Below are 25,941 nucleotides of genomic sequence, written 5' to 3'. Positions count from 1 at the left end.
GTTTTGCAAAGCAGAATACAGGTAGGCTTTTCTAATGGAGCGGCCGTAAGCATACAAACTGTAAGCGCCTAATATGCGGGAAGTAAGACGATAAGCACAGATTGAAATGCAACTGCAATAATCAGTAATAATATTTTATAAAAATAGGAAGTTAACCGGGGGAGGTATTCTTGATATTGTCGTCGAGAGTACCGAAATTCGCTCATTTTAGTGCAAAAGTTGTTTGAAATATTGAGCAGAAGTAGAGGTATCGATTAGAAATGTATGGAAAAGTTTCGCGCGTTTTGGACGTTGTTCGCGGCGCGGACGTGTGTTTTTATCTTTTTAGAACGTGTCTTTTTAAAATGAATACTTACCAACTAGCTCAGCTCTCTGTTCTAAATTTATCGGAGCGGCTGGCTGACACCAGAGTACATGGGATCTGCGTCTTCACATTGACTTCTTTATGATATTGTCTTCTTTGTGTGGACCGTTTAATAAGCGCTGCTCTGTCAAACTTTGTCGTTATTTTTAGTATCGACTACGCTGTAAGAACCAGGGTGTTCTCATGGACTGGCACCCTGTATGGGGTTTAATGAGTACTTGTGGCTGCAGTGTCCTCAGGTTTTGTGTCTGTGACATGATTTACACTTCTCATGTACTACTTTTCTTGCTAAATTATGCAGGAAGCAATCAGCTGAACCCCTGCGTCGTCAATGGAGCTGATGGATGGTCCTTCATGGATAGTTCTCGGCGACTACGCTTCCTTCGTTTGTTGTGCATCCTTTTGCAGCATTCTGAGCTTCATTTCGACACGCTGCGCTCAAATCTTTAGTGCTGTTCATTTCACGTGATCTATCTTCTGCTCTGTTTTTGGTGGCTTTTTGCATCTATGTTTCTTGGGGGGGGGGGGGGCAGGAGCTAGTCAACCTGCTTCACAGCTTTTTCTCCTAGCCTCCCTCATCTTCGTGATGAAAAATAAAGGACCTATTATTATTCTCAATGCTCCGAAATCTTCGATGAAATGATATCTGCACTCGAAAACATGCGAACACACTAAGTGTATACGTTTTTTCGTATTACAACCTTAAAGCATGTTGTAATAGACGCAAGCGTATTTTACGAGATCATTTCACGTGATCTATCTTCTGCTCTGTTTTTGGTGGCTTTTTGCATCTATGTTTCTTGTATTGCTTTCTCAAATGCTGGATCATAAACCGAAACCTTCAGCTTATTGTGAATAAATGAAATAATGCGAACTAAAGTGTTTTCTTGAATTCATCTGCTAGAGATCTGTGGAAAAAAAGTACGCACTGACTCTGCAGTGTGTCATGAGAATTCCTTCATGTAACCAACGCGTGCCATGATCAGCATAGAGTAAAGAAACTGTAACAGCGGAGCAAAGGAAAAATGTACTCCCGATTGATCTCACTGAAATTTCGTCCGGATGAAGTAAGGAAATTCGTAAAATGCTCCGGAGGTGCCGTGAAAAAACTCCGGCCAGCTGAAGTGAAAGAACAGCGAAATATACTCCGGAGGTCCCTCGAAAAAACTCCGGCCATCCGGGGTTAAAGAACAGCGAAAAATACTCAGCAGGTGATGCGAAAAAACTCCGGCCAGCCGGAGTGAAAGACCAGCGAAAACAACTCCGGAGGTGCCGCGAAAAAACTCCGGTCAGCCGGAGTGAAAGCTTTACTCCGGAAGTCCGGAGTATAAAAAACTCGCAATGGGGGGTCGCTAGAGGACAAGCATTTTACTCCCACCTGGGAGCTTTTTTTAGGAGCGGAGCTCCTTATAGCATCACCTTGTCTGTCGTCGCTCCATCCGGCGTTTCCCCGCCGTCGCGTCTCCCGTATCATTCAATAGATGGCGCTGTCCCGTAGAGATGCATGCAAACTGCAGTTGGGTGATGACATACTAGATGGCGCTGTCCCATAGAGATACAAAAATAAATAAATAAAAAACAAAATAAAAAATGAAAAGATAAAAATAATTAGAAAAAATAGAAGGAAGAAAAAAATGAAAAAGGAAAAATAATCAAAGCGGCGTATCGCTTTGATTACTGCTGGGCGAAGCCACTGAACTTTTCACGGTGTAACCATGATTGCTTCAGGAGCTTCGCCCAAGCTCTTCATCATTCACCCGTGGATATGCTGTAATTTTACAGTGTACAACACACGGCGCTCTAATCAGCCAATGGCCATGTACATGTGCTTTTGGGTATACGGCGCTGTTGATTTTGGTTATATGGCATCATTTGTCGAGATTATAGCGAGTGTTCCTGGCTGGTTTGGACATGTAATTGTGAATTTCATGTTGCGCGCTGCGCTGTAATGTTCGGCTCGCATGCTCGCAGGCTCCTCAACTACCAATAGACCCTCTTCGCAGGAAAGCTAGCCTTCCTGCAATGCAGTTAGCCCAACTAAGGGCGGCTAGTCACTGCAAGCAGCGGGTTCAAGCGCAGTTTGCTTGCGTTATGACGAGGAATATGTAGACTCAGCTGATATAAACACGCATAATAGACCAGCCCCAGCTCGCGCAACTGAATATGCAGCGTAGGAAAGCGCACTTGCGGACTACGAAACTATCTATTGACAGTATCTTCTGATCGATTATGTTCAAGAAGTGTTGCAGAGCTGAAATAATTACTATTACATCGTGTCTGATTTACTAAAGCTTTTTCGATAGTTTTATCTCTGCATATTCACTTTCTTTATTCACTATGTCACTATTTTTTTTTTCAGAATGCAACGTGATGCCTCGGCTATTTCCCATGGTGGGTGCCGGCCTGCAGTAATTATCACCATAATCATTATCCTCTTTTCTGCGGCTTTCTTTTCTCGCTGCAATATCACCTAAAATGACAACTTTTGTCGAAGGCTAGCGTGTTTACTGACTGCCAATTGACATTTAGGCCAGCAAAATATTCATTCCTAGAACATAATATATTGAAAATTTACAGCACATTGACACTGTTCTGCTGTTGGTTGGGACACAGGCTAGCAGAGCATCGAGAGAAAGTTGCTCAGGCACTGTTGACGGTCGGACCACAAATGTCGTCTATTTAAGCTTAATGACTTTTTTTTAAAAGCCGTATAAAGTGACAAGTGTATCGCAAGAGCCCTCAGCGGTGGCACTAGCTACCACTAAATCGCAGACGAAAGACGCTAACATCGGACGCAACAATGAACACTGCAAACGAATAAAATACAAGCGCACTTGCAACCTTCAAGGTCGTTCTTTAGTGTTGAACTGCACTGTGCATTAATAAAACAAAGCTACTGTTAGCCAAGTCTAGTGTCAGGAAATAAATCAGCAAAAAGCAACCACTCCGGCTGCGGCGTGCATCGCATCAGAATTGAAGGAACAACGCAGACGTGAAGTGCTCTGAGAGAAAAACGGATCGAATACCGAATTCGAAGCCGGCGTTATTACTTGGACATGCTATAAATACAAAGCTGGCAGTGCACAGCGAAATAATGCTTGATGGCGAGACACGGCACACAGAACGACAGTAATCGTAATGGTCCACATTGCGTTCTCGATCGCATCGAGACGGCCGCTGTCACAATTGCGCGCGCATACGTATTGCCTTGTTTTGCGAGGAGCTAGCGGTTGTCGCGTTTAGCAATGTGCTTGGCGAAGGACAAAGCAGTACTCTCGAGGTTGTTTGAGAAGGTTCTTTGGTGTTTCATCGTGTGAGAGAGAAAAACGGCAATGATGCTGCAGTGAGCCACCGCCTCACGTCGCGCACGAACCGAAATAGGCCCGTGTCTTGTACCCCATTCATCCCGTGCCTACCGTGCGGGGACCCACACGTCTTGCCCGAACAGCGTGTAAAGTTAAAGCTCGATTTGGGGAAAGCCCTGGCAAGGTAATTTCGGTCGACTGTCTGAAGTTGGCGCGATGCTACTCTTTCTTCTGAAACGATCACCCGAAACCCGCAGGTATCGTGCAGTAACTTCCCGCTTCAGCCGTACAGTACGATGCCGGAGCGACAATAATCAGCAGTGGAAGCAAATTTGATGAGCCCTTGGTACATGCGAGACGAAAAACTCCAAATCCTTACAGCGTTGTAGTTTAATGAAATAAATTTATATCGCTACTGCAGCCGCCTGCTTGGAATGGGGCTGACAAAAGACTAGGCCACGACATGGCACCGTTAGCTCCAAAGTATACGCGATAGCTACTTAGACGATGATGACTGCGAGTTCACGACTGCTGCACGTGCGTGCGTTCTTGTACGGTGTCATTTGTCACAGAGTGTTTATATGTTTCGCTATATTGTGTACTTTATGTATCAGTACCAACTAGCCCGACCTCAGTGCACTACATTACGGTGTCCGCGCCATAAAACATCATATATCATCATCCATTACGGCGTCCCGCATAGTCATGCATATTGCGGTTTTGGGACGTAAAACCCCAACAATTATTATTATTACACTGACTGGATCACGGGAACACGGGACACGGGACTGAACCCGCCATAGTGATCTAGCGGTTGTTCTGCTCGACTGCTGACCCGCAGGTAGCGGGATCGAATCCCGGCCGCGGCGGCCGCATTTTAGTTGGAGGCGAAAATACTTGATGCCCGTGTACTTAGATTTAGCTGCACGTTAAAGCGCCCCAGGTGGTCGAAATTTCCGGAGCACTTCATTACTTCTCTAAGCGCGAAAGACACGTAAGACCACGAAGAACACAGGACAAGCGCTTCGTGGTCTTACATGTCTTTCGCGTTTACAAAAGTTATGTATCAGTACCAACTAGCCCGACCTCAGTGCACTACATTACGGTGTCCGCGCCATAAAACATCATATATCATCATCCATTACGGCGTCCCTCATAGTCATGCATATTGCGGTTTTGGGACGTAAAACCCCAACAATTATTATTATTACACTGACTGGATCTTGAAAGAACCCCTGATTTTCGATGTTGTAATAATTCCTCGTTTCTTACACGGCAAATCGACGATATGATTATGAGGCACGCCGTAGCGCAGGGCTCCGAAAATTTAGACCACACCTGGCGTTCTTTAGCGTGTACTGACATTGCACAGTACACCGGCCTCTAGCATTTCGCCTCCACCGAAATGCGACGTCTGCGGCCTGAATAGAACCGCGATTTTCGGGTCAACAGCCGAGCACCATAACCACAAGACCTCCGTCGTGGCGCTCTCGAATTTTCAATGCAAAATGCGGCGTTTCGTTTTCAGCAAAGGCGGTACAATCAGTAGTGCAGCAATGTTACTTGCCATTTCGCTTATGAATATCTAGTAAGCGGTGGGTTTCCAAGACGTATTTTTACTTGTGTTTCGCGTTTCCCACATCACGTTAAATATGCAGCGATGCTTCAGTTGCACCCTGAGGCAGGTGGACGAGCACTCTGTAGCGAAGTTCGTCCGAATCAACAGCTTTTCCTTCTGCGCTCCGATTTGATTTTGCGTGTCGATGTAATTGAAATTACAGGAGAAATAACTCTTACATCACGTCTTTTTCACTGATTCCTTTTAATTCAATAAAGGTTGTGTGTTACTTGTAAGCAGGTTGTAAGCAAGCACGAGTAGCGACACCACGGAACCTGACGCCAACAACTGACCCGCTTCCAAGCTAGCATACGAATGATTACAGGGCGCCTTTGACAAAAAATAAATTCTGCGGTTGATATAGCGCTAATGTCGTTCTTGTGTAGGCCCTAGGACAGTTCTAAATACCGCGCTTAATGCAGCCTCACTCCCGTGAAACCTCACTAAGTACGTAGCACGGGCAACTCAGCTATTCCCTTAGCAATAGCGCGCATGGCGAGGCGATGGCGCCCTCTCATGCGCGGCGCGGGTATGAGCAGGATGTTTCAGACGCGTTTTTATGTAACTTACTGCGATTAATTATTGGTTATTTCCATAGTATACATTATTTTAGACCTTGTTGGATTATTTTGCACTGGTTTTGAGCATTGTTAGCCTTGTTTTAAGCCTGCGTTGACTGTAGTGACCACTGCGTGACCATGTGGCATGAGACAATGGATGACGGCAAACCGAGCCCCTAAACTGCACCGCACTTAAGAGTAGGTTCCTCTATCGAAACTCCGCCCAGCCTGTCTGAGACATCTGTTCCTGTTCATTCGACCTATGCGTACATTGCTGAGCTGAGTGTAGTTTTAAAATGGCGCTTCGTGTTTGCATTGTTGTCTGTGGCGTCTCAACGTAATAGCATGGCGATTGTGAAAGTCGAGTAGAGCGAAATTATTCTTCAGAACTTGATGGTACATTCTTTTATATCTTTTATGCAGGTGCATCTCAGCTGTTGGTCGATTATAAATATTTTTTGCAGGGATAATTTTTTTTCTTGTATGCGGACATACGTTGCATTTATTATACCGCTTGTTTGAAAGAAATGTATTTTATTAAATGTCTTCAGGATAGTATGTCAGGCCGCATTAAATGCGAAGCATTTCTTAGCGAAACAAAGACACTTTGAGCGCTTCTATCGATCTATCTAGCCGCCTACGTCTGGGAACGCTCGCGCTCGCCTCCTTAACTTTGTATAGACCAAAATTGTCATAGGTGGGGATGAGGGTAACATGACTGTCTGATCATGACATGAATAACGTGAAAATCGTGGACCTCATGAAACCCTTTCTCCAGTCTCGTGTGATACATTCCGTATACCACGGGCCCCGATATGCGGGCATGCGCCACAGGTGATTCATAGTTTATATCTACCCAGCAACGGCGGGAACAGACCTTGGAAATGTAAGCGCGATAACGTTAAGAAAATCCGGCATCTGTAGCGTTGACCCGATGAATGCAAAGAATAAATATCAGGATCCCTGCAGAAATCGAACCCAGCCATTCTGCGTGGCAGTCAAGTATTCTATCACAATATGCCACTCCAGGTCTTGAAACTGCTTTGGAAAAAGATCTTATGCAGGCGTCATGTCGGTGCGACGTCAGTTGTGGTTGCAGTGCTGCGTATCTAATTTTGTAACAGTCTAATAAACATTACATACGTACTCCTATGACTCAAGCCCCTGGAGCTATACGCTAACGAATGCTAGCATGAGATTCACATCATTGAACCGTGGCGTGCCCTTCGTTTCGATAATACTGACGTATGTGCTCTATCGTGAGCGTTGACATTACGTCAGCCCACGCCACGAAGGAAGAAACATTTAGGAGGTGCACCTCCGCTACTTGAGGCGACCAGATAGCGTCACATTGCCGGAGAGCCACTAAAGCCCCTGTAACTTCGTAAAGTAGCGACACTCTCCTCCTACGCTCTCGTTCCTCCTCGGTCTCCTCTCCTTCGCACTCTCTTTTCGAACGTGGCGCCACCTACCATGCTCCTGCGTATCAGACGACCTTTCGCGGAGATAGCGCTTGCTTGCCAGGCGCGCTGTAAGCATTCACACCAGCCGTCCAGCTCCTAATATTTTTTTTTGTTTTAAATAATCTTTGTTTAGAAGATGTTAGCGCTTTCAAATAGCACCGGATACTCCTTTTTGCAAATAGAATTCGGGAAAATCATAGCAATTGTAAAAAAAAATGCATAAAAGAGCACCAAGGTAGAGTTCGTGTACCTTCTTCTAGAGCACAAAATTTCTCTAGGGTGGCTTATGAACATTTATCAACTGCACCTTTTGCTGTTTGATAACTTATTCTAACATTATCTAAACGGAGCGTAACGGTGGCCCATGACAGCTCTGTGTAGTGCCGCATAGGGGTGTGTCCAGATAACATCGAACACGAGGTCCCGGTCACCATTCCCGATTTTGATGAAACTTACTGTACGTCTAGGCATTACACCCAGAACAGTGGTTTTGAAGTTAGTTTCGCGAAAAAAAAATTTGTTCGCCTGAAAAAAAAATATTGCATGAATTGCATGAAAAAATTGCATGAATTGTACATCTCATCTGTGTGAAATAAGTGTACTGATTGATATTCAAGTGTGCTTTTATATTCTGTAATTGTCCTTGTTCTGCTGCTGCTGCTGCTGCTGTATGGGTGGCACGGCCCAGTCAGGCAACATTTGCCTTTAGCCGTGCCCGTGTCCCCTAGGAAGGTTTCAGTATTGTCCTAAATCGACCAGTAAAAGATAAATAAATAAATAAATAAATAAATAAGTTCTCTAACACGTCATTATTGTACCTTTCCGCTGGCGCTATACTATAAATAACGACAAGAAAATGAACATAAAATGTCGATCCGATACCGTCCGGCTCCGGCCAGGTGGTTTCCCCTTCACCGACGCCGATCTCGGAGAAGTACTGATCTCGAAATTCCCGTCGTCCACGGAGCCAGCACGTCTTTCGGGTTGGGGTGGCGTCCCTCTCCAGTGCCGCGAGCGTTCTTGCCGTCGATTGTCCTCCTCGAGTACCGATCGCCTCTTGCCGAGCAGCGGCCGCCTGTCGAGCAAAGCGTACGACTCGCCGTACAACGCGCTCCTGGTGTCCGAGCCGCGATGGTTGCCGTGAAAGGTCATGAGCGTGACCAGTAGAACCACGCCCGTGAGTACGCATGAGCATGCCATGTAAAGGATGAGCTGTAAGGCAAGGGACGAGGGAGGGGTTTAATTCAAGGGCGAGCGCACTTTGTGAATGAAAAAAAGGCAAGGCACGCGCCGCTTGTACGCCTCAAGACGCGCGTTATCTACCGCGGTTACTGAACGTTTATAATATGTGTCTTCCGTAACTTCGTAATCGAATGTGGCAAGCTTGAAGCTAAAGTTTTTACTCGGGGACCTGTTTTCAAGTGGGCCCTTCGTCGTGCTTGGATTCCGTAACCTCGACAAATATGAGCAAGCATATTTGCGTACGCTGAGCCTTGAGTATAAATATGAATAGAAATATGAACAGCAATCGACATGGTCAGTTATCAATGTTATAGCATAGCTTCATGGCTTGTCAGAGCGTAGAATCAAGATATTCATGTAACGTTAATAATATTTGTTGGTGTTTTACGTCCTAAAACCGCGATACACGAGGAACGCCGTAGTGGAGGGCTCCGTAAGTTTTTTACCATCTGGTGTTCTTTAACGCGCACCTAAATATAAGAACACGGGCCTCTAGCATTTCGCCTCCATCGAAATATGGCAGCCACGGCCGGGATTCGATCCCGTGACCTTCGGGAGCACCATAACCGTCGAGCACCATAACCGCTATACCACCACGGCGGGTTTGTGTAAGCTTGCGCCGGCTGATTCATATAATTCCTGAAGTGTAACCTCTCGGATATCGCAGTGCGTCACGTCATTATGTACAGAGATCCACAATGCTGTCTCTGTTTCCAGGGAACTTTCTGTGGGAATCGTGCCACTAGCCGCGGCATGCTCTGATTCGGCATACCGTTGCCTAAGGTGGTGCGGTCATCGTCAACATATCCAGCATCGAGGCCAAGAACGGCCCGTGGTCGTCGGCGGCGTACTCCGTTTCCAAAGCCGGCATCGAGGTCCTCACCAAGTCGGCGGCAGCGGAGCTCGCGGGACACGGCGTCCGCTGCAACGCCGTGCTTGGCTGGACGGACACTCCCATGGCGGAAGGTTGTGACGATGCTCTCAAGGCTCAGGCGCTGGCATTAATGCCCATCAAGAGGCCCGCTGAGCCCCATGAGATCGCTGAAGCAATCAAGTTCCTCTGATCACCGAATGCTAGTTCCTATGTCAACGGCGTGGCTCTTCAAGTCGCCGGGGGCTTCTGCGTGTGAATTCACTACGTGCGCACCACCTATCTTTCTGATACTGGGTTTCTGATACGAGCACAGACCGACACATTTCCTACCATAAGATGAATTTAACGCGTGTGAAGTTTACCAATAGATAATGACGCATTTGCTTCAGTGAGCTTCACCGCGTTACTGTTTTGTAGAACAGTGAAACATACTAAGAATGGATAAATCCGCCGTGCAGTGATGCGCGCGCTCCCTGGGACCTATACTCATTAAGTCGACTTACCGGTAGATCGGGCTACTTCGTGATCTCCTACAGACTGCATATACTCAAGTGGTATTCTTCTGAAAGTAAGCAAAAGAGGGCACGCACGTGCCCTCTTTGTTTACTTTCAAAAAGGGGACATGCGTGCCCTCTTTTGCTTACTTTCAGCAGACCGTTATTCTGGAAAGCAGAAAACGACAAAAGGTTATAGAAACAGCGGTACTTTTGTAGGTATAAGATATAGGGATTACTCGCTCTAATAATGAACCCAGTGCAGCACGACCGCACACACACACACACGAGTGCGCGCAGCTGTGCAGAGCTTGCACATGCTGGAATAGCGCTATGCTACTTTCATTTGTTCCTGGCCGCAATAGTTCTAAGGTCACAGAGGTGGCGAAAAAAGAAACTGTCATGGCCACCTACGTATCCCCACAGTATTAAAGCGTTCTTTTCATGCCACAACTTCAGAAAGCGTCTAAATTTGAGACCTTGTTGCACAGCCATAAGAAAATTGGGTTCTCTCGTACTTTGAGCGCTAAGACCATTTTTATAGGGGAGGCCGTTCCCGTCGTTCTCGGCGTTGTCAGCCGAACCATTTGCCCCCACATCGCTCGTTATCTGTGTACAAGATAAGGGTAAGACGCTTCCTTTTCCTTTGTGTGTGTGCGTGCGTGTGCGTGCGTGTGTTTGTTTAATGGAGTCGTTGAACTAGGGATGCCGCGTTGTAAAGACCAACGTAGTGAAGACCAGGTTACAGGTGATGTGTAGGCAAAGTCCAAGGTTCGTGGATTGATTGCGGTCTTTGCGCTAAGTTACATATGTAAGTGCTCCGGAAAGTAACGATGTAAGGTATGTGTGAATTAACTACTGCTCTCGTAAAAAATTCTTAAAAAGGGCTTGAAAATTTGTCGAACCTGAAACTGCAAGACGGCACAAATATGCTGACTTCGCGGTGTGAGTTACAGATTTAAGCTTGGTATGAGTTACAGATTTAGGGGGCGGCGTTGTTGTACGCGAATAACCCAGCGCCTAAGCGTGCAGAAATGCGTCCCTCGATGGTGCGCTTGTCATATGCGTGCTTGTATGCGCCGTCTTCCAGTAATCGATGCTCTCTCGATCGTGGGGTCCTCGACCACGATCCACTTCTGATATGGCAATCTGATATTTGATCAACGTCACTTGTCATTAACGTCGCCACATTTCATTGTTGCGTGGACATGAACGTATGACCTCAAGTTCCGCGCCGGCGGAACGAAAGAAAAAGAGAAAGAAGGAATGAAAGAGAGAAAGAACGAAAGAAGAATAGAGAGAAAGAAAGGAAGGGCAGAACGAATGAGAGAGAGAGAAAAAGAGAGAAAGAAAGAGAGAGAGGAAGAAAAAATGACAGAAAGAAAGAATGAAAGAGAGAACGAAAAAGATAGGGAGAGAGAAAAAAAGGAAAGAAAGAGAAAGAAAAAATGAAAGAGAGAAAGAAAGAGAAACAATGATTGAAAGAGAGAAAGAAGAAAAGAAAGCGACAAAGAGAGCGAGAGAAAGAAAGAGAGAAAGAAAGTGAGAGAAAGAAGTAAAAAGAGAGAAAAAAGAAGGAAAGAGAGAGACAGAAAGAAAGAGATAGGAAGAGAAAAAGGAAGAAATAGAGAAAGAAAGGAAGAGAGAAAGAAGGATAAGTATGTCAAGCCCGCACACCCCAAGCTTCGCTTGCCCCCGTTTTCCCTATAGGGGAAAAGCCTGAATTTTTCTTTGAGTCTTTCAACCGTGCGAGAAATATATGTCGTATTTTTTGTGAGCTTTGATGCTCCATAATCGTTTTTAGTTCATGCGCAGAATAACAAAAGCCATTCTACGCTGACACAGTTGCGTTCGCAATAAAGATAAGCGATTTCCACTGTATACCCGCCCGTCTCATAAATGCTGCTGCTTTTCAGGCAGCAGCAGTGAAGCTCTCGTATATACGAACGACAGGTTTCCGGACCTGTCTGCCTTACGAAAGTTCCATTCGAACGGGACTGGTGCAGAAATCGTGCGCACAGTACAGCAGGAACAAGATGGCAGCAACAGTGAAGCCTTTCGCCGGACGCCTGGCCCTGGTGACTGGAGGAGGCGGCGGAATCGGGGAGGCCGTCTGCACACTCCTGGCAGCCGAAGGTGCTATCGTGGTCGTCGCTGACGTACAGCTGGAAGCCGCCAAGAAAGTGGCGGATTCTTTGCCCGGTGAGTCGCAGCACGCGCAGACACGTCGCGTACTTGTCAGTACTCCTTACCGACGCGAGCACCCCGAATTTCCTGGAAATTGGATGGGTGGAAAAACTTTATTGATGTCCATTAGGTGTCAAACTTGAAACGATCATATGAACCTTGTAATAGCCTTGTTGTTTCATCTTGAACGGAAGTTCTCTTTAACGCAAAGGAGGAAAGGAGAGAATAAAAGCCCATGAAAACTTGACCAGAGTTGACATACAACTAAATCAATGCTTGTTCATCTGAGATCACATGATGATGATGATTTGAGGATGGCCTTCTGCCATATATCAATATTTCACAATACCACCTGTGACACTTTAACGGATGCTGTTTAAATGTAACTACGCACTTTGTGGTACGATACCGGAATATTACCAGAATGTTAAGATGTTTTCTTTATAATTATATAGGTGCCAGTCAGTATTAACTTTTATGATTTGTTCCTCATATGTGATTGTTTTCTACTTGTTCCCCATTCCAATGCTGCAGGGCGCGCGGCCGCCTCCTAAAGATGGCGTGACATGCACATGTTCCAAAGTACATAATTTAGCCGCGAAGTAAAACACACACACAAAGGGAGTAGCTCACCGACAGGACGTTACATCCCAGAGTACATCCGTCAATGATCGCGAGTGCACGAATCCATGGTTAAAGCGTTCTATATTCTAATGCGCTGTCAATGATAACTTTTATACCCGTGCCTAGCAATTTCCTAGTCGCTACTGTTTCATTGAAGCGATTTCTGGCTTGTGTGCAGGCGATGCGACACATCAAGCCATGTACGTGGACGTCGGTGACTCTTCGTCCGTGCAGACACTCTTCAAGGGCATCGGGGACGCGTATTCCGAGCCGCTAAGCATAGTGGTGAACGCGGCTGGAATACTGCGCCCGGTTCCGATCCTCGAGTGTACCGACGAGTTGTTCGATGACATCATCAGGGTTAACCTAAGGGTGAGACTTTACGCTTGCGTTAGAAAATTGCGCTCGATACTGCTCAGAGCATCGACTCTATGTATGGTTTTCCGATGCACAAGGTAATATAAGCATCAGAGTCTCATCAGCGCTCTCTCGCGGAGGCAAGTCCCCTTGCCGAAAAGTCTTATCACTCCGCTTATTAAGGCGAAAGCCTTAGATGCCTCATCAAACAAGAAAACTGACCGTCGGCGGCGTCAACACGAGTGGTGCGAAAAATTATCATCATGTGATACCGTCATCATGAAGTCACAGATCGCCAAAATTTGTGACGTCACTATGACATCACGTGAGTACGCCATCGCATGATATCGTCGCCAGGCCAAAGGTGTGCCGATGACGGAGGCAGTGCAAAACCACTTTATGTACAGAAAGCTTTAGAAGGGTGGCTGGACAGGATCAATACATCGACTGAGGAGAAAAAGAAGATGGCTTTCGCCTTCGAGTCGTCTTAGTTGAATGCATAAGGGACCGTGCGAGTTTTTTTAGCGAACTTAATTAAAGTGAACGTCTCTCTTAATTCTACCTATCCATAGGCGTGCACACGTGGGGGCGCAGGGGTAGCCCCCCTCCCCCCCCTTTAATCATGTGAAGGGGGCGCCAACTCTGCCCATAGTACTAGTACTCAGTAGGGCCTTTCACGCCATTTTTTAAGTTTAGAGACCTGGGCTAGTTGGTCAGTATTCATACTGGCAAGGTTTTGCAGCGCGCGAACATAGGAAAAAAGGACAGAGTAGACAGAAAGAGCGCTCTTTCTGTCTACTCTGTCCTTTTTTTCCTATGTTCGCGCGCTGCAAAACCCTGCCATTTTTTAACGCGCAGGATTATGCTACACGTGGTTTTTGACGACAATGGTGACCGAGCGCCTCTCACGTTGCATTCAAAGAACTGTTTACTTCCTGCCTTCACCCCCGGAAAGCCGGTTACCAAAGGCAGGACGTTTTGAGAAGCGCGTCATTGCTTCATTTTTATTTTTGCGTCCATGACGGAATTGTTTTCTTTCTGACTCGACCATCGAAGGAAGTGGGGGGGGGGGGGCAGGCGTTGCAGTGAAACTGGTGCTGTGACCCCGCGCAAAGCGGGGTCACAGCAGAGCTGCGGGATAGGTTTCAGCTTCTCGTGTTCACCATCTGTACAGAATGCTTGGGCGGTCATTGAGCGCGTAACGGTTCATGATGATGATAATTTTCTATCTAAGACACACACCGAACCCCCGACAATAACAGCTCTGCTGTATTGTCTTGCTAAGTATGAATTTTCGAAAAGTACCGGTATTGCTGGCCGCAGGAAGCAGCACCTGGCTCTTACGTGAACATTTCTGTATCCTACAAGAACTCCACTCTATGCGTCAATGATAAAAAAAGTACACCAAATGCACTCGAAGTGGATCTCTCCAGGAACTTTCGATTTTTATTGTTTCGTGGCGAATGGTTGAAAATGAGAACACCTGTGCACGCCTCAAATGAAACCGGGCTACAGAATATGTGACACAGCTGTGAGTAAGATGATTCAGTTAAAGTAGTGCGAGCAAGCCTGCATCATAAAATTCTCGCTGAGTTCTCGTCGGTGCACGCAATCTTTTTTAAACCTTTTTTTTTTAATGAATGAACTGGATGAGGTGTCCTTGCCATATGAAGCCAGCCTTCCTTTGTAACTAGCGTACATAGCGATAAGCTACGATAAGCTCAAAGTGAGTTACTGCACTTGGAAGGTCTTCGGTCACGTGATTTTCACAGACGCAGGACAGAAAACATGGACCATCTGTACAGGTGTAGTCAGTGAGAGCTGTTCTTTCTAAACACTGTGCTGCTATCTAAGCTGAACGAGAAGAAAAAAAAACTGTCAGTGTTGGTATTTGCTTTAGCTGGCGGCCTGTTCCGATGACGCCTGTATGAATGCACGTAAAACGCGAAAATGCTTTTATTAGACAATCGCCCGACCGAATTCAATGAGATTTGCTGCAATTGAGAAACAAAACAAAATGCTAGTGTCTACTTGAAGCAGAATTATGAATTAGAGCATCTAATCTTTTATAATAATATGCTTAGATGCGGTAAATATTAAAAAAAGGAAGCTATAAGCATAACTCTGCACAGAAAAACTCACAGGGTCCAATATGCATTCGCGAAGACGAAGATAAGGCGAAAGCCGTCTTCTTTTTCTTCTCATTCGATGTATTTATTCTCCCCCGCCCCTCTTCCAAAGCTTTCTGAGCCTAATGTGGTTTTGCACTGCCTCCAGGATAGGAGGCCTTGCAAGCTTTCTCACCTGGCTTTGCACTGTTTTCGGGATCGGCACACTTTTGACCTAGCGGCGATCTCTCCCATTGACGTCTTTATGTGACATCCCGTTATATGACGCCATGATGTCGTCACAAATGTTGGCGATCTGTGACGTCATATGGTGACGTCACCACGTGATAATTTTTTGCACATCATTCCTGCTGATGCGACCAAAGGCCGACGCCGCCGACGGTCAATTTTTGCGTTTTATGAGACATCGAAGGCTTTCGCCTTACAATGTGATCGAAGTTCTATAAGCCGTACCCAATGGCGAATACAAAGTGATAAATTTCATTGAGGAAGTAACAGCGTACGTCAGTTTTCCATAGTGGTTGCAAAGGTTTTGCAACAGCCCCACACACAAATTAGCGGTACGTTCCAGGCGAGTCTACAATTCGTAATTCTTTCTGCTGTAGATTATTGAGTGCAGTTCAGGGAATTTTGAGATCGTGTTTCAATGCGCAGTTACGAAACTGTAAGCGTTTGATTTTTGTTTAAACTTAGTAACATTGAACAAATATAAAAAATTCGACAGCATGTATACCATATATAAAGAATTCGCTTCCTGCCGTCACCATATTTCCAACGTTTGTTTGAAATACAATAAATCTCGGTAACACTAGCTGCTAAGAAATATTGATTTCTATTTTGCCATGTGTTTAGAAGAAGGCCCTTGAGTAAAGCGTGCTCTCAGAGAACATAATTGCTGTTATGGAGCACGCTGCCAATAGGAACACACAAAAAGGAAAGCGCAGACAACGACTCTAGGTGCATGGCATGTTTATCTCTCTATATGTACCCTGTCACCGGAAGTTACGTCCTTGAAGCAAAACGCGGCTGTACGAGTACTTTGTAGTTCTATAGCTCCGACGGTCACTTCGCGTTCACTGTACTACACACCAGCTGTACATGTACATGCGGAGTAACGTAACTTTCTGTTTACTAAAACAATGGAAAATTGGAAGCAGCACTTCTCAAATACCACAATTTATGAGCCAGTTGGACGCGACAAGTGTATGCTGTAGACTTTTTAACATGGAGCGAAGGGCTCGAAGGGCGCGCTTTAAAGGTCGTCGCCCCGCGCGTTGCGCGTTGCGATGCGCGCGCCCTTATGTCGTGATGGGGGGTGGCTTGTACGTCTTGTGCTCTCGGGGCAGGTTTGCGTTGAATTTACAGAGAGCGCGAAGGTGACTTCGCTCACTGCAGCGGATGCTTTTGCGAAAGGAGCGCGCTGCTCACACACAAATAAGTTACAACTATGACAGTTCGCGCTCATCCACTGTATACCTGTGCGTTCGTTTCGTACGTCCTTCTGTTGTGACAGTTGTTAGTTAGCGCTCATCCTGTGTATGTTCTTTCCGTGCGTCCCTTCTGCTCGAGCAGCGCATTGCTAGTTTCGAGCTGCTTGCCGCTCTTCGCGTGACATTGCAAGTTGTTGCTATAGCATTCATTCTTTCGCCCTTGTGCCGAAACAACGCACAAGAAACGCTCAACTACGACTGTGAAGACACGTTTCACTTTCGTGTTATACCGATTCCTATGAGAGAGGGATCAGCCATGTTTTGTCTCTTTAATGGCAATATTTCCCGTAAGTAGTAAACGTTTGTCAGCACGTAACTATTTTTTTCACAAAACACACGTGTCATCAAGGTTAGGGTCCCAGGCTTCGTCTCTATCATGCCAAGATAAAAAGATGTTGCTGGCACGAATATATGAGTGAGGCCATGCGCATTCAAACTGGTTGCAAGCAAGTTGAGCCACTCACTCACTCGCTCGCTCGCTCACTCACTCACTCACTCACTCACTCACTCACTCACTCACTCACTCACTCACTCACTCACTCACTATCACTCACACTCACTCACCCACTCACTCACTCAATCACTCACTCACTCACTCATCACTCACTCACTCACTCACTCACTCACTCACTCACTCACTCACTCACTCACTCACTCTCAGACTGTCTGTCGGTCCTCTGTGCTGGTCAACCCTCATGAAGTGTACAGAAAATAATATCCACAATGTTTTGACCCAAGTGTTACATGTGGTACTTGCTCCATTCCCAGGGTACCTTTCTGGTCACTCGGGAAGCAAGCCGCTACATGCTGCGGTCCGGCATACCGCTACCCGAAGGCGGAGCGGCCATCGTGAACATAGCCAGCATCGCGGCCAAGATCGGCTCAGCAACGTCCGCCGCGTACCCTGCTTCCAAAGCGGGCGTAGTGGCCTTCACCAAGTCGGCAGCACAGGAACTGGCACCTCACGGCATTCGCAGCAACGTCGTGCTGCCCTCTTTCACGGACACGAGCTTGTTGGCCAATGCTCCTCCCGGCCGCATAGATGCGTGCCTGTCGATTACCCCTCTGAAGAGGATCGCTCAGCCGCGAGAGGTCGCGGAGGCAATCAAGTTTCTTTGCTCGCCAACTGCCAGCTCCTACGTCTCGGGCGCAGCACTTGAGGTCACTGGAGGCTTCTACATGTGACGTGGGTCAATTGAATTGGGGCCGTTACAGCATATGGTAGAAAGCAGGTGCCTTAGAATTAGGAGGAAATGGTTGCATTTATAAAATAAAAGAGTAACGGGGCACCTACCCGTCATATTTTCCTGAGATCGCTCAAAAAGGGTCTAGTACGGGCACAACCATACGCATGACCTAAAAGGGGAGGGCGCCAATTCTGCCCAATGCCTCTACTCTACCTTTCACGCTATTTTTTAATACGCAAAGTTATGGCTGCGCATGTTTTTTGAGCTAATGGATGCGAAGGACCTCTGATGTTGAATTCAAGGAACTATTTACTTCCCGCCCTTACGCTGGAAAGTCGTCATCGCTTCATCTTCATCTTCCCAGCCACTGCGGAGCTCGTTTCCTTTCGGACTCGACCGACAGGGGGGGGGGGGGGAGGTAGAAAATGTCGCACCCCCCCCGCCCCATGATGGTGAATACTGCGCATAGCATTTCCTGTTTTGGCTTGACACCCCTTCCTCATTCTCCGGTGCAGTGCGGTTGGGGTGTCTTCACCTGAGAGACAGTTACTGCAACGCCACCTATAGCCATCCATAGACATCGTTATTACTACCGTGCATCTATCCCACTTTCCTTCCACGTAAAAAAAAAAGAATATTGGCCCCCACCACCTCTAAATCCAGTGCCGCCTCACTGAAAATATACGCATGGCTGTCTACACAAAATCAGAGAGGAAGAAAGACACACAGGGTCCCTTATGCATTAGTCTTAAGACGACTCGAAAGCGAAAGCCATTCGGTGTGGCTATTTTACCATGCGCTTTTATATAGACGTCAAATATTCCCTAATTAAGTATCACTATTAAGGTAACTCATGCTAATTCAGTAACGTGATTAACGTTCACTAGTTTAACTTTCACCAGTTAACTCACTACTCACTTCATATCGTTTGATTATCGTCACACACAGACACACACACACATACACAAACACACACACACACACACACACACATATATATATATATATATATATATATATATATATATATATATATATATATATATATATAATACACACACGCAGTGAAACAGACGCGCGTACGAAGCGATTTATTGACGTTTCGGCCGCGGGTCCGGCCTTCATCTGATGAAGCCGGACCCGCGGCCGAAACGTCAATAAATCGCTTCGTACGCGCGTCTGTTTCACTGCGTATATTTACCCGGACCTAGAGTCATCTTTTCTCGACATATATATATATATATATATATATATATATATATATATATATATATATATATATATATATATATATATATATATATATATATATATATATATATGCACAATCATGCTTTCCTTAGCTTTTGCATAGGTTTCGCTTCCCCAGACACCAGTAAGCAGTCATGCGAAATCCCGTTTTTTTATTCTTTCCAAGCGGTTGGTCCCGCTCCGCGGAAATTGTTGTTGTTCCTCAGACATTTGGCGCAACCCACTTCGGGGGCTAGGCTATGAATTGGACGGTGCCTTTCTTAAAGAATTAATTCACTTTCTGAAGGAACCAGTTTTAAAAATGAATAGTTTATGCGTTGCACATTTACAGTATAACTTCTCAAAGCTTAAAGAGAAAAAAAGAACGAAAGAAAAACGGCCAAAAATACATGTATATACATCTGTGATTAAGGAAAGAAACGTTCGAAACAGAAACTGAACTAAGTTACACTTAACATTGAAACCTTTTAATCTCTTACAGGAAGTTGCACACCGCGTCGAAAACACTCCTATGGCTAAAACCAAGCAGGGTAGCACCAAATGAAAGAACCACCAGAAGTGACAAATTTAAGCCCATGTTGCGAAGGGGTTCTTCTAGTAGTCCTTTCCTTTGGATTTTAAACCTGCTGCACATAAAAAAAAAGTGATCTAGAGAGTCACTCTCATTGCAATGGGGGCATAAAGGTACCTGAGCCAGACCAGACCTGTGAACGTAAAAGTTCAGCGCGGGAACTCGACCTCGTAGCCTTGTAACTGGACGCCATCTAGAAGGAAGGACGCCATCTTCTCTTCCAAGGAAACTTCAGTTGTAGGAAATCTGATGAAAACAAAGGAGATTTGTCGAAGTTATTGGACATCGTAAGCTTTTCAAATCTCGCTGCGACGTCGGCATATAGACATAAGAGGGCCATCGTGGGATGATACTGCAAGCGAGTCCGCATATTAATTGAGTATCAATCCTTTGTGGCCAGGTACCCACACTAAACGAATCAGCCGTAACTGTCTTGGATTTAGCGAATAGAATGTCTCTAAGGTACTTGATAAATTTGGTGCGCTTAAGGAGGAAGAGACAGAGAGGCAGTAGGTTAGAAAAACCCCTTCCGACAGGCATTGAGGCAATTTACCCAATGCTAGGGCTGTAGCCAGCAATTCAACCTGGAAAATAGGCGTATAGTCAGGTAACTGAATTGAGAAAGTCCAATCTAAAGATAATGATGCGATTCCCACACCTGCCTTCTCTTCGCAAACGGAAGCATCAGCCACTCTCACAATGTTTGTTTCTAGATTGGCCAAACGATCTTCTAAAATGTCATTTAGATATCGATATGGTAACTGATTCTCCGGATATATGTCGTCAAATTCAATCGTAATTGTTTCTACAGTGCTGAGTATAAGTACTTCATAGAGGTGAACTTTTAATGGGTCCAAAAGTCTTTGTGTAATGATGACTTGGGGGCAACGTAATCTAGACCATCGGTGGTTAAAAAATGAGGCCGGCCATGTAATGAAAAGATACTGTGACCTCCTCTGTGGAGATGCATAAATTTTTAGGAATGTTCGTACTGTTAGAATATGAAACCTTTTGATAAGAGAAGGCAGGCGTGATTCTTCGTATAGAATATTGTTTGCGACAAATTTAGGAAGCCCAAGACATACTCGTAATGATTCACGTTCTAAAAGAAAAAGTGGTCGAACTTTGTAAGCCGGAGCACCAGAAAACAAAACGCAGCCGAATTCTGATATCGGTCGAATGTACTTATGTACAATAAATCATAACAAGCACGTCTCTGCGCAAACCTGCGCGCTTGTTGCTGAGCCTACCCAGCATACCTGCTGCGAGTTTCCCTTAACAGTCATGTTTTCTATATGGGGACTCCAGTTAAGTTTTTCGGTGTAGGTTAACCCTAAATACCTAACCGAATCTACCTGAGGTACGATGTCGGTAAAGTAGAGAAATCTGCACTGGAACACTTGGTGCGAAAAGAACGATTCCGCTTTTATTGATATTGAGCTATAAGTTAATGGCCTCCAGCCACGTTTCCAGTCTATTCATATGTGAGCCCTGGACTGAGGACCTCACCGACTTGCCCAGAAACGTTATGTAGGCAATAAATGTTTTTACTACTACTTCTACTCTGAAGAATTTCATATAGTGTGTGAATGTCTGCTGATGTAGCAAAAATTCGTTGTCATCGGCATACACGTACACCTGTACATCCTGTTGTATGGGAATAGTACATAGCAGAACATTAAACAATAGCGGTGATAATACAGACCTTAGCGGGAGACCTCTCATTTGTTTATATTTTGAAGAGGCCACACCCGATTGCGAGCAATAAAATTCTCTAAATTTTCCATGACGTCTGTTGGGGGCGAAGGGATCGTCCTCTTTATATTCTTTATTGCCTGAGTTTCACGCCTTCGAAATACGAAGTGAGAGTCACTCGAACGCCGTTTTTTTTTAATTTTCTTTAATAATGTGAATGCTGCAAAGTATTGAACGCGCAGCTCGCGCTCCTCGGTCCATGAGACGCGCGTACGGCGCTTTTTAAAATTCCTAATCACGCGAGCCACAAAGACGAAGTGAATATGCTCCTCGCGCACATGGAGCCACGAGGCGCGCGGGTGGCTCTGGGCTTTCTTGCATTGTTGACCTTTTTTTGTACACACGCTGGCTTTTCGACACGTGGCCCTTCTCACGAGACATATTTCGCCTTAATACAAAAAAAAAAACTGCATAGTAGTTCATCACACATGTCGATATAATGTACTCGTTGTCTAGTCGAAAGAGGAAGTTCCACGCTGAAGTGCGAACTTTGTAGAATAAAGGTTTTCGCACTTCACCTGTACTATAGTGCACTATAACTGTACATGATATGTCGACTGACACATGCCTCCCAAGGACACAATCATCTGAATATAAGAACTGAACTCAATCATCTGAATCTAAGAGCTTCTTTGTCAGATTAGCGTGACATATCGTGCCGCAAAGTATATGACATGTTTATATATGCCGCCTCGTAGCAGAACATTGCACGAAGTTGTACGCTGCGCAAAATGAATCGCTACTAGTATACACCATTAAAAAAACTTAAGCTTTTCTTCACTTTGAATCACGTACAACGATTTTCGTTGCCTTGCATACCTGAATTGTTTGCAGTATCATAAGTGACCGTCTATAATACGCTTCAAATATTTTGTGTGTACGTAGAGGGTCGACCACATCTGATGATGATGAGGACGACCACTTCCTGGTGGCGCTAACCTCAAAGGGTGCTGTCTATGGTGAACATCTCTTTATTATTCAAGCAGGTAAAACTAGAACATTTATTCCACTTTACGAGGGAAATGCCCGCTATGTGACGTTTAAATATGGTGTTGATAAACACAATAATAATTTTACGAATTGTGTATTACACACACGTTTCTACAGTCTTGAATACCTTAGATGTGGACGACCCTGTACATGATAAAGATAACATCTAAAAATAGTTGATACCACGAAACATCTTTCGCACGTCGACGCTATCACTCAAGACGAGATACTCGAGGCAGACTACCTATAGCATGCAAAGTAGATGATAGAAACTAAACAGCTACATCATTTCTTGGCCGTGCGAATAAACACTATCCATAGTCAATCGGCATCGGCATAAACAGGTACGATATCGCTAATTGGTACTCATGCACATTTATTTCCGCCTTACGGGCGTCGCTACCACTTCCGGTAACTGATGGTCAAAATATTAGCATGTGATCATTGGACCACGAGGAGACTGGCTTTCTTTGACTCCTTAAGATTGTGCCAGTGGCTCCTGGTCGGACGCTGGGGCCGCCGTCATCGCGTGGTAACGGAACTCGGCGAAGCCCACCTCGACGAGGCATTCGCGATAGAGAATTCGGTATTCGGCCTCAGCCGGGCCCCAGTCACTCTCAGTGTGCTCGGCTCGGCGCCAACTGAATCCGCACTGGGCCAACTTGACCGCGGCAATGATAACGAGTGGCGCGAGTCCCGCCAGTGCCAGAGTCCAGCCGAACACGTCGGCCACAGCGGGAGGATGTAATCGCCCACGCTACTCCGCGGAAATTCGTACAGGCTGTAGAACAGGAAGGAGCCCAAGGCCATCGGTGCGCAGTGCTGGAATGCAATCAACACGAAGTAGCTGGGACAGCTACTCGTCATGAATGTCACGTCGAAGAAGAAGAAGCGGTTGATGCCGTATATCCACGCCACGATGATGGCTTCGCCCAAGCGGGTGAACAAGACGATCAGAGCGCCCAAGCAATTATCCAAGATCGTTAGGACGTACAAGCCAGGCTTCATGTCTGAGGAGGGCCAGCAGAAGAATAAGTTAAGGACGGTACTTTTCCCGAGTACTCGCTGCTTTTCTTTCGCTTTAAGCGCTGAAACGGACGATATCGCTACCAAAATCGGTTATTTGAATGAACTGGACACAGCTTACGCTGTATAATAAGATAATGTTTATTCAAGAGAAAGGATATCTTCCTTTCTCCTCGGCCTGGAAAACGGATCTCTAACCTGCTGTTCCTCCCGGGAGTAAGGGGAAAAGGGAGAGACCGAGGTAGAGGGAGGTATGATGACAGGTGACTATGGTATAGTACAATTAGTCACTGCGCGCACACCGTCCTGTACGGCGACGCGTACTACGCGCGAAAGTATGCCATAGCACATACTCTAAAGAGGAGCATCTGAACCAGTTTCGCTTAGAAACCTTAATACGCACATTAAACTGCGTTGGGCGTGGTCTGCATGCTTCCAACCACCCAAAAGCTTCTCTCCCGTAAAGGGCCTGCATAAACTCGCGCAAGCAATCCCCACCTGCGTGGTGAGGGCCAATCCGATGAGGAAGCAGAACGAGTAGTACATGAAGGCGGTCACAGTACGCTGTTTAGCGAACAAGGGAAACAGTTTTTGGATGGAATTGGTGAGGAACTCGCAGTGGCCCATCTGCGAGTCGATGCCCAGAAAGAAGACCATGGCGATGAATAGTGCCGCCCATAAGTTGGGAAACGAAATTAGGGACAGGGCCTCGGGATATGTAACGGATGCGAGGCCCGGCCCCGCTGCTACTACGTCCGCGACTCGGACGTTGAACGTGTGCGCCATGTTTCCCAGAACCGAGAAAACACCAACAGTGAGGCAAATGTGCTGGTCAGGAAATCGACGAAGCAGATGAAGATGACGCTGGAGGACATATTGCCGAACGGCTGGTAGCCACCATACACCAGGAGATCCCCATTGCCGATGCTGAGTGGAAGTTCTGCTCAGTGGCCATGCGCCACTCGTCCGGGCGCAGCAGCGTGTCCCACTGCGGTAGGAGTAGGTAACGCAAGCCGGTGCTGGCTCCGGGAAGCGTGATGCCGCGAATGAATAACGTATGGTATTGTGGCGGTCACGAGGACCACCTTACCAACCACCTACTAGAATTGGCGAGGGAGAGAGTTATTCCAGGAAACGCGCACCTTACTTATGCATGGAGAATATTCGGTAGAGAACAGAGGCAACGCACTGTTTAAGCGCTTGTTTAAGCAACCTATAGTGTCAGTATGTGTGCCGCCATCGATGGCGGAGCGTGATAGCTCTGAATTGTTTGCGTTTTTTTCTGGCACTTGTCTGCAATAAGGCTAGACTTTGACTTCCATGTTTAGCGACATATTCAATGTACGCATCAATTGGCACGCTGCTGCGATGAATTTTTATATTTTGACACCATTTCTAAGTGTGTCGACATAAAATGTAAAGTTTCAGTAAAGACAACATGTCCGTCGATGAATGCGCAGGAAACTCACTGGCACATAGCTATAGCATCGAAAAATATTCATTTTGGCAGATTCCGTGTCCTTAGCGGCTCACAATCTGCTTGAAGTTTTTTGGAGCACATTGAGGATATCACCACCTAGCCTAGGAGGTGCGCGAGTGACCACCGATTTCTGTAAAACAAGGCTCACAGCACTTCAGTCCACACTAGAGCACTGCATGGGCCGGATTTTACGGCCCGGGCCCGGCCCGGGCCCGCTTTATGAAGCCCGAGCCCAGCCCGGGCCCGTGGTTCCAAGCGCGGGCGCGGCCCGGGCTCGGGCGTACTTGACCGTACCCAGCCCGGGCCCGGGCGTTCATTACTAAACTAATCCAGGGCGCGCTTGTTCATGACCAGGCCCGACCCGGGCCCGCTAGAGGATATTAGTTATTGATGATGATTATTAATGATGCCGTGCGCTTTGTAGCGGGCGATCGGACGGAAAATCCGGTGTGTACTTGCATCGAAATGTTGCTTTGTCCGCAGTGGTAGCTCAGTGGTTAAGCTGTTTTGCTGTTAAGTCCTAGGACGCGGGTGCGATTCCCGCGGCCACGGCGGCCGCAATTTGGTGGGGGCGAAATGCAACAACACCCGTGTATATACTTATCTTTAGGTGAACGTTAGAGAACTCGAGGTGGTCGAAATTGATCCGGTGCCACTACGGCGTGCCTCGTAATCATATCGTGGTTTTGGCACGTAATACCAAGGAATATAAATGAAATGTATCGTAAATGTCGGCCTCGAATAAAAACCGAAATCTTTATATATATATATTATATATATATATATATATATATTATATATATATATATATATATATATATATATGCACGTGATCTTGCCTGTTTATAAGGAAGCCCACCACGATGTATTGTTAATTTGACAAAGTCTGGTCCAGCAGACGAAACGTTAGTTAAAATATACAGTGTCAATCTATAGCTATACTGGTGAAAAAAAAAAGGCAACTTCGAATGTCT

The 25,941-nt window shown here is 46.0% G+C and overlaps 1 protein-coding gene across 1 annotated transcript; it reads left to right on the top strand.

The window, feature by feature from the left end:
- Positions 1-11,461: 11,461 nt before the first annotated feature.
- On the top strand, positions 11,462-18,069 carry LOC119374130 (estradiol 17-beta-dehydrogenase 8). Its single transcript, XM_037644195.2, has 3 exons — positions 11,462-12,122; positions 12,910-13,103; positions 17,476-18,069. The coding sequence occupies exons 1-3, from the start codon at positions 11,957-11,959 to the stop codon at positions 17,890-17,892; spliced, it is 777 nt and encodes a 258-aa protein (XP_037500123.1). The 5' UTR covers positions 11,462-11,956; the 3' UTR covers positions 17,893-18,069.
- Positions 18,070-25,941: the final 7,872 nt, after the last annotated feature.

Source organism: Rhipicephalus sanguineus, chromosome 11 (assembly GCF_013339695.2).
Source record: "Rhipicephalus sanguineus isolate Rsan-2018 chromosome 11, BIME_Rsan_1.4, whole genome shotgun sequence".
NCBI classification, from domain to species: Eukaryota; Metazoa; Arthropoda; class Arachnida; order Ixodida; family Ixodidae; genus Rhipicephalus; species Rhipicephalus sanguineus.
The sequence above is the reverse complement of the archived record's forward strand: the minus strand, read 5'-3'. Positions and strand labels throughout refer to the sequence as shown.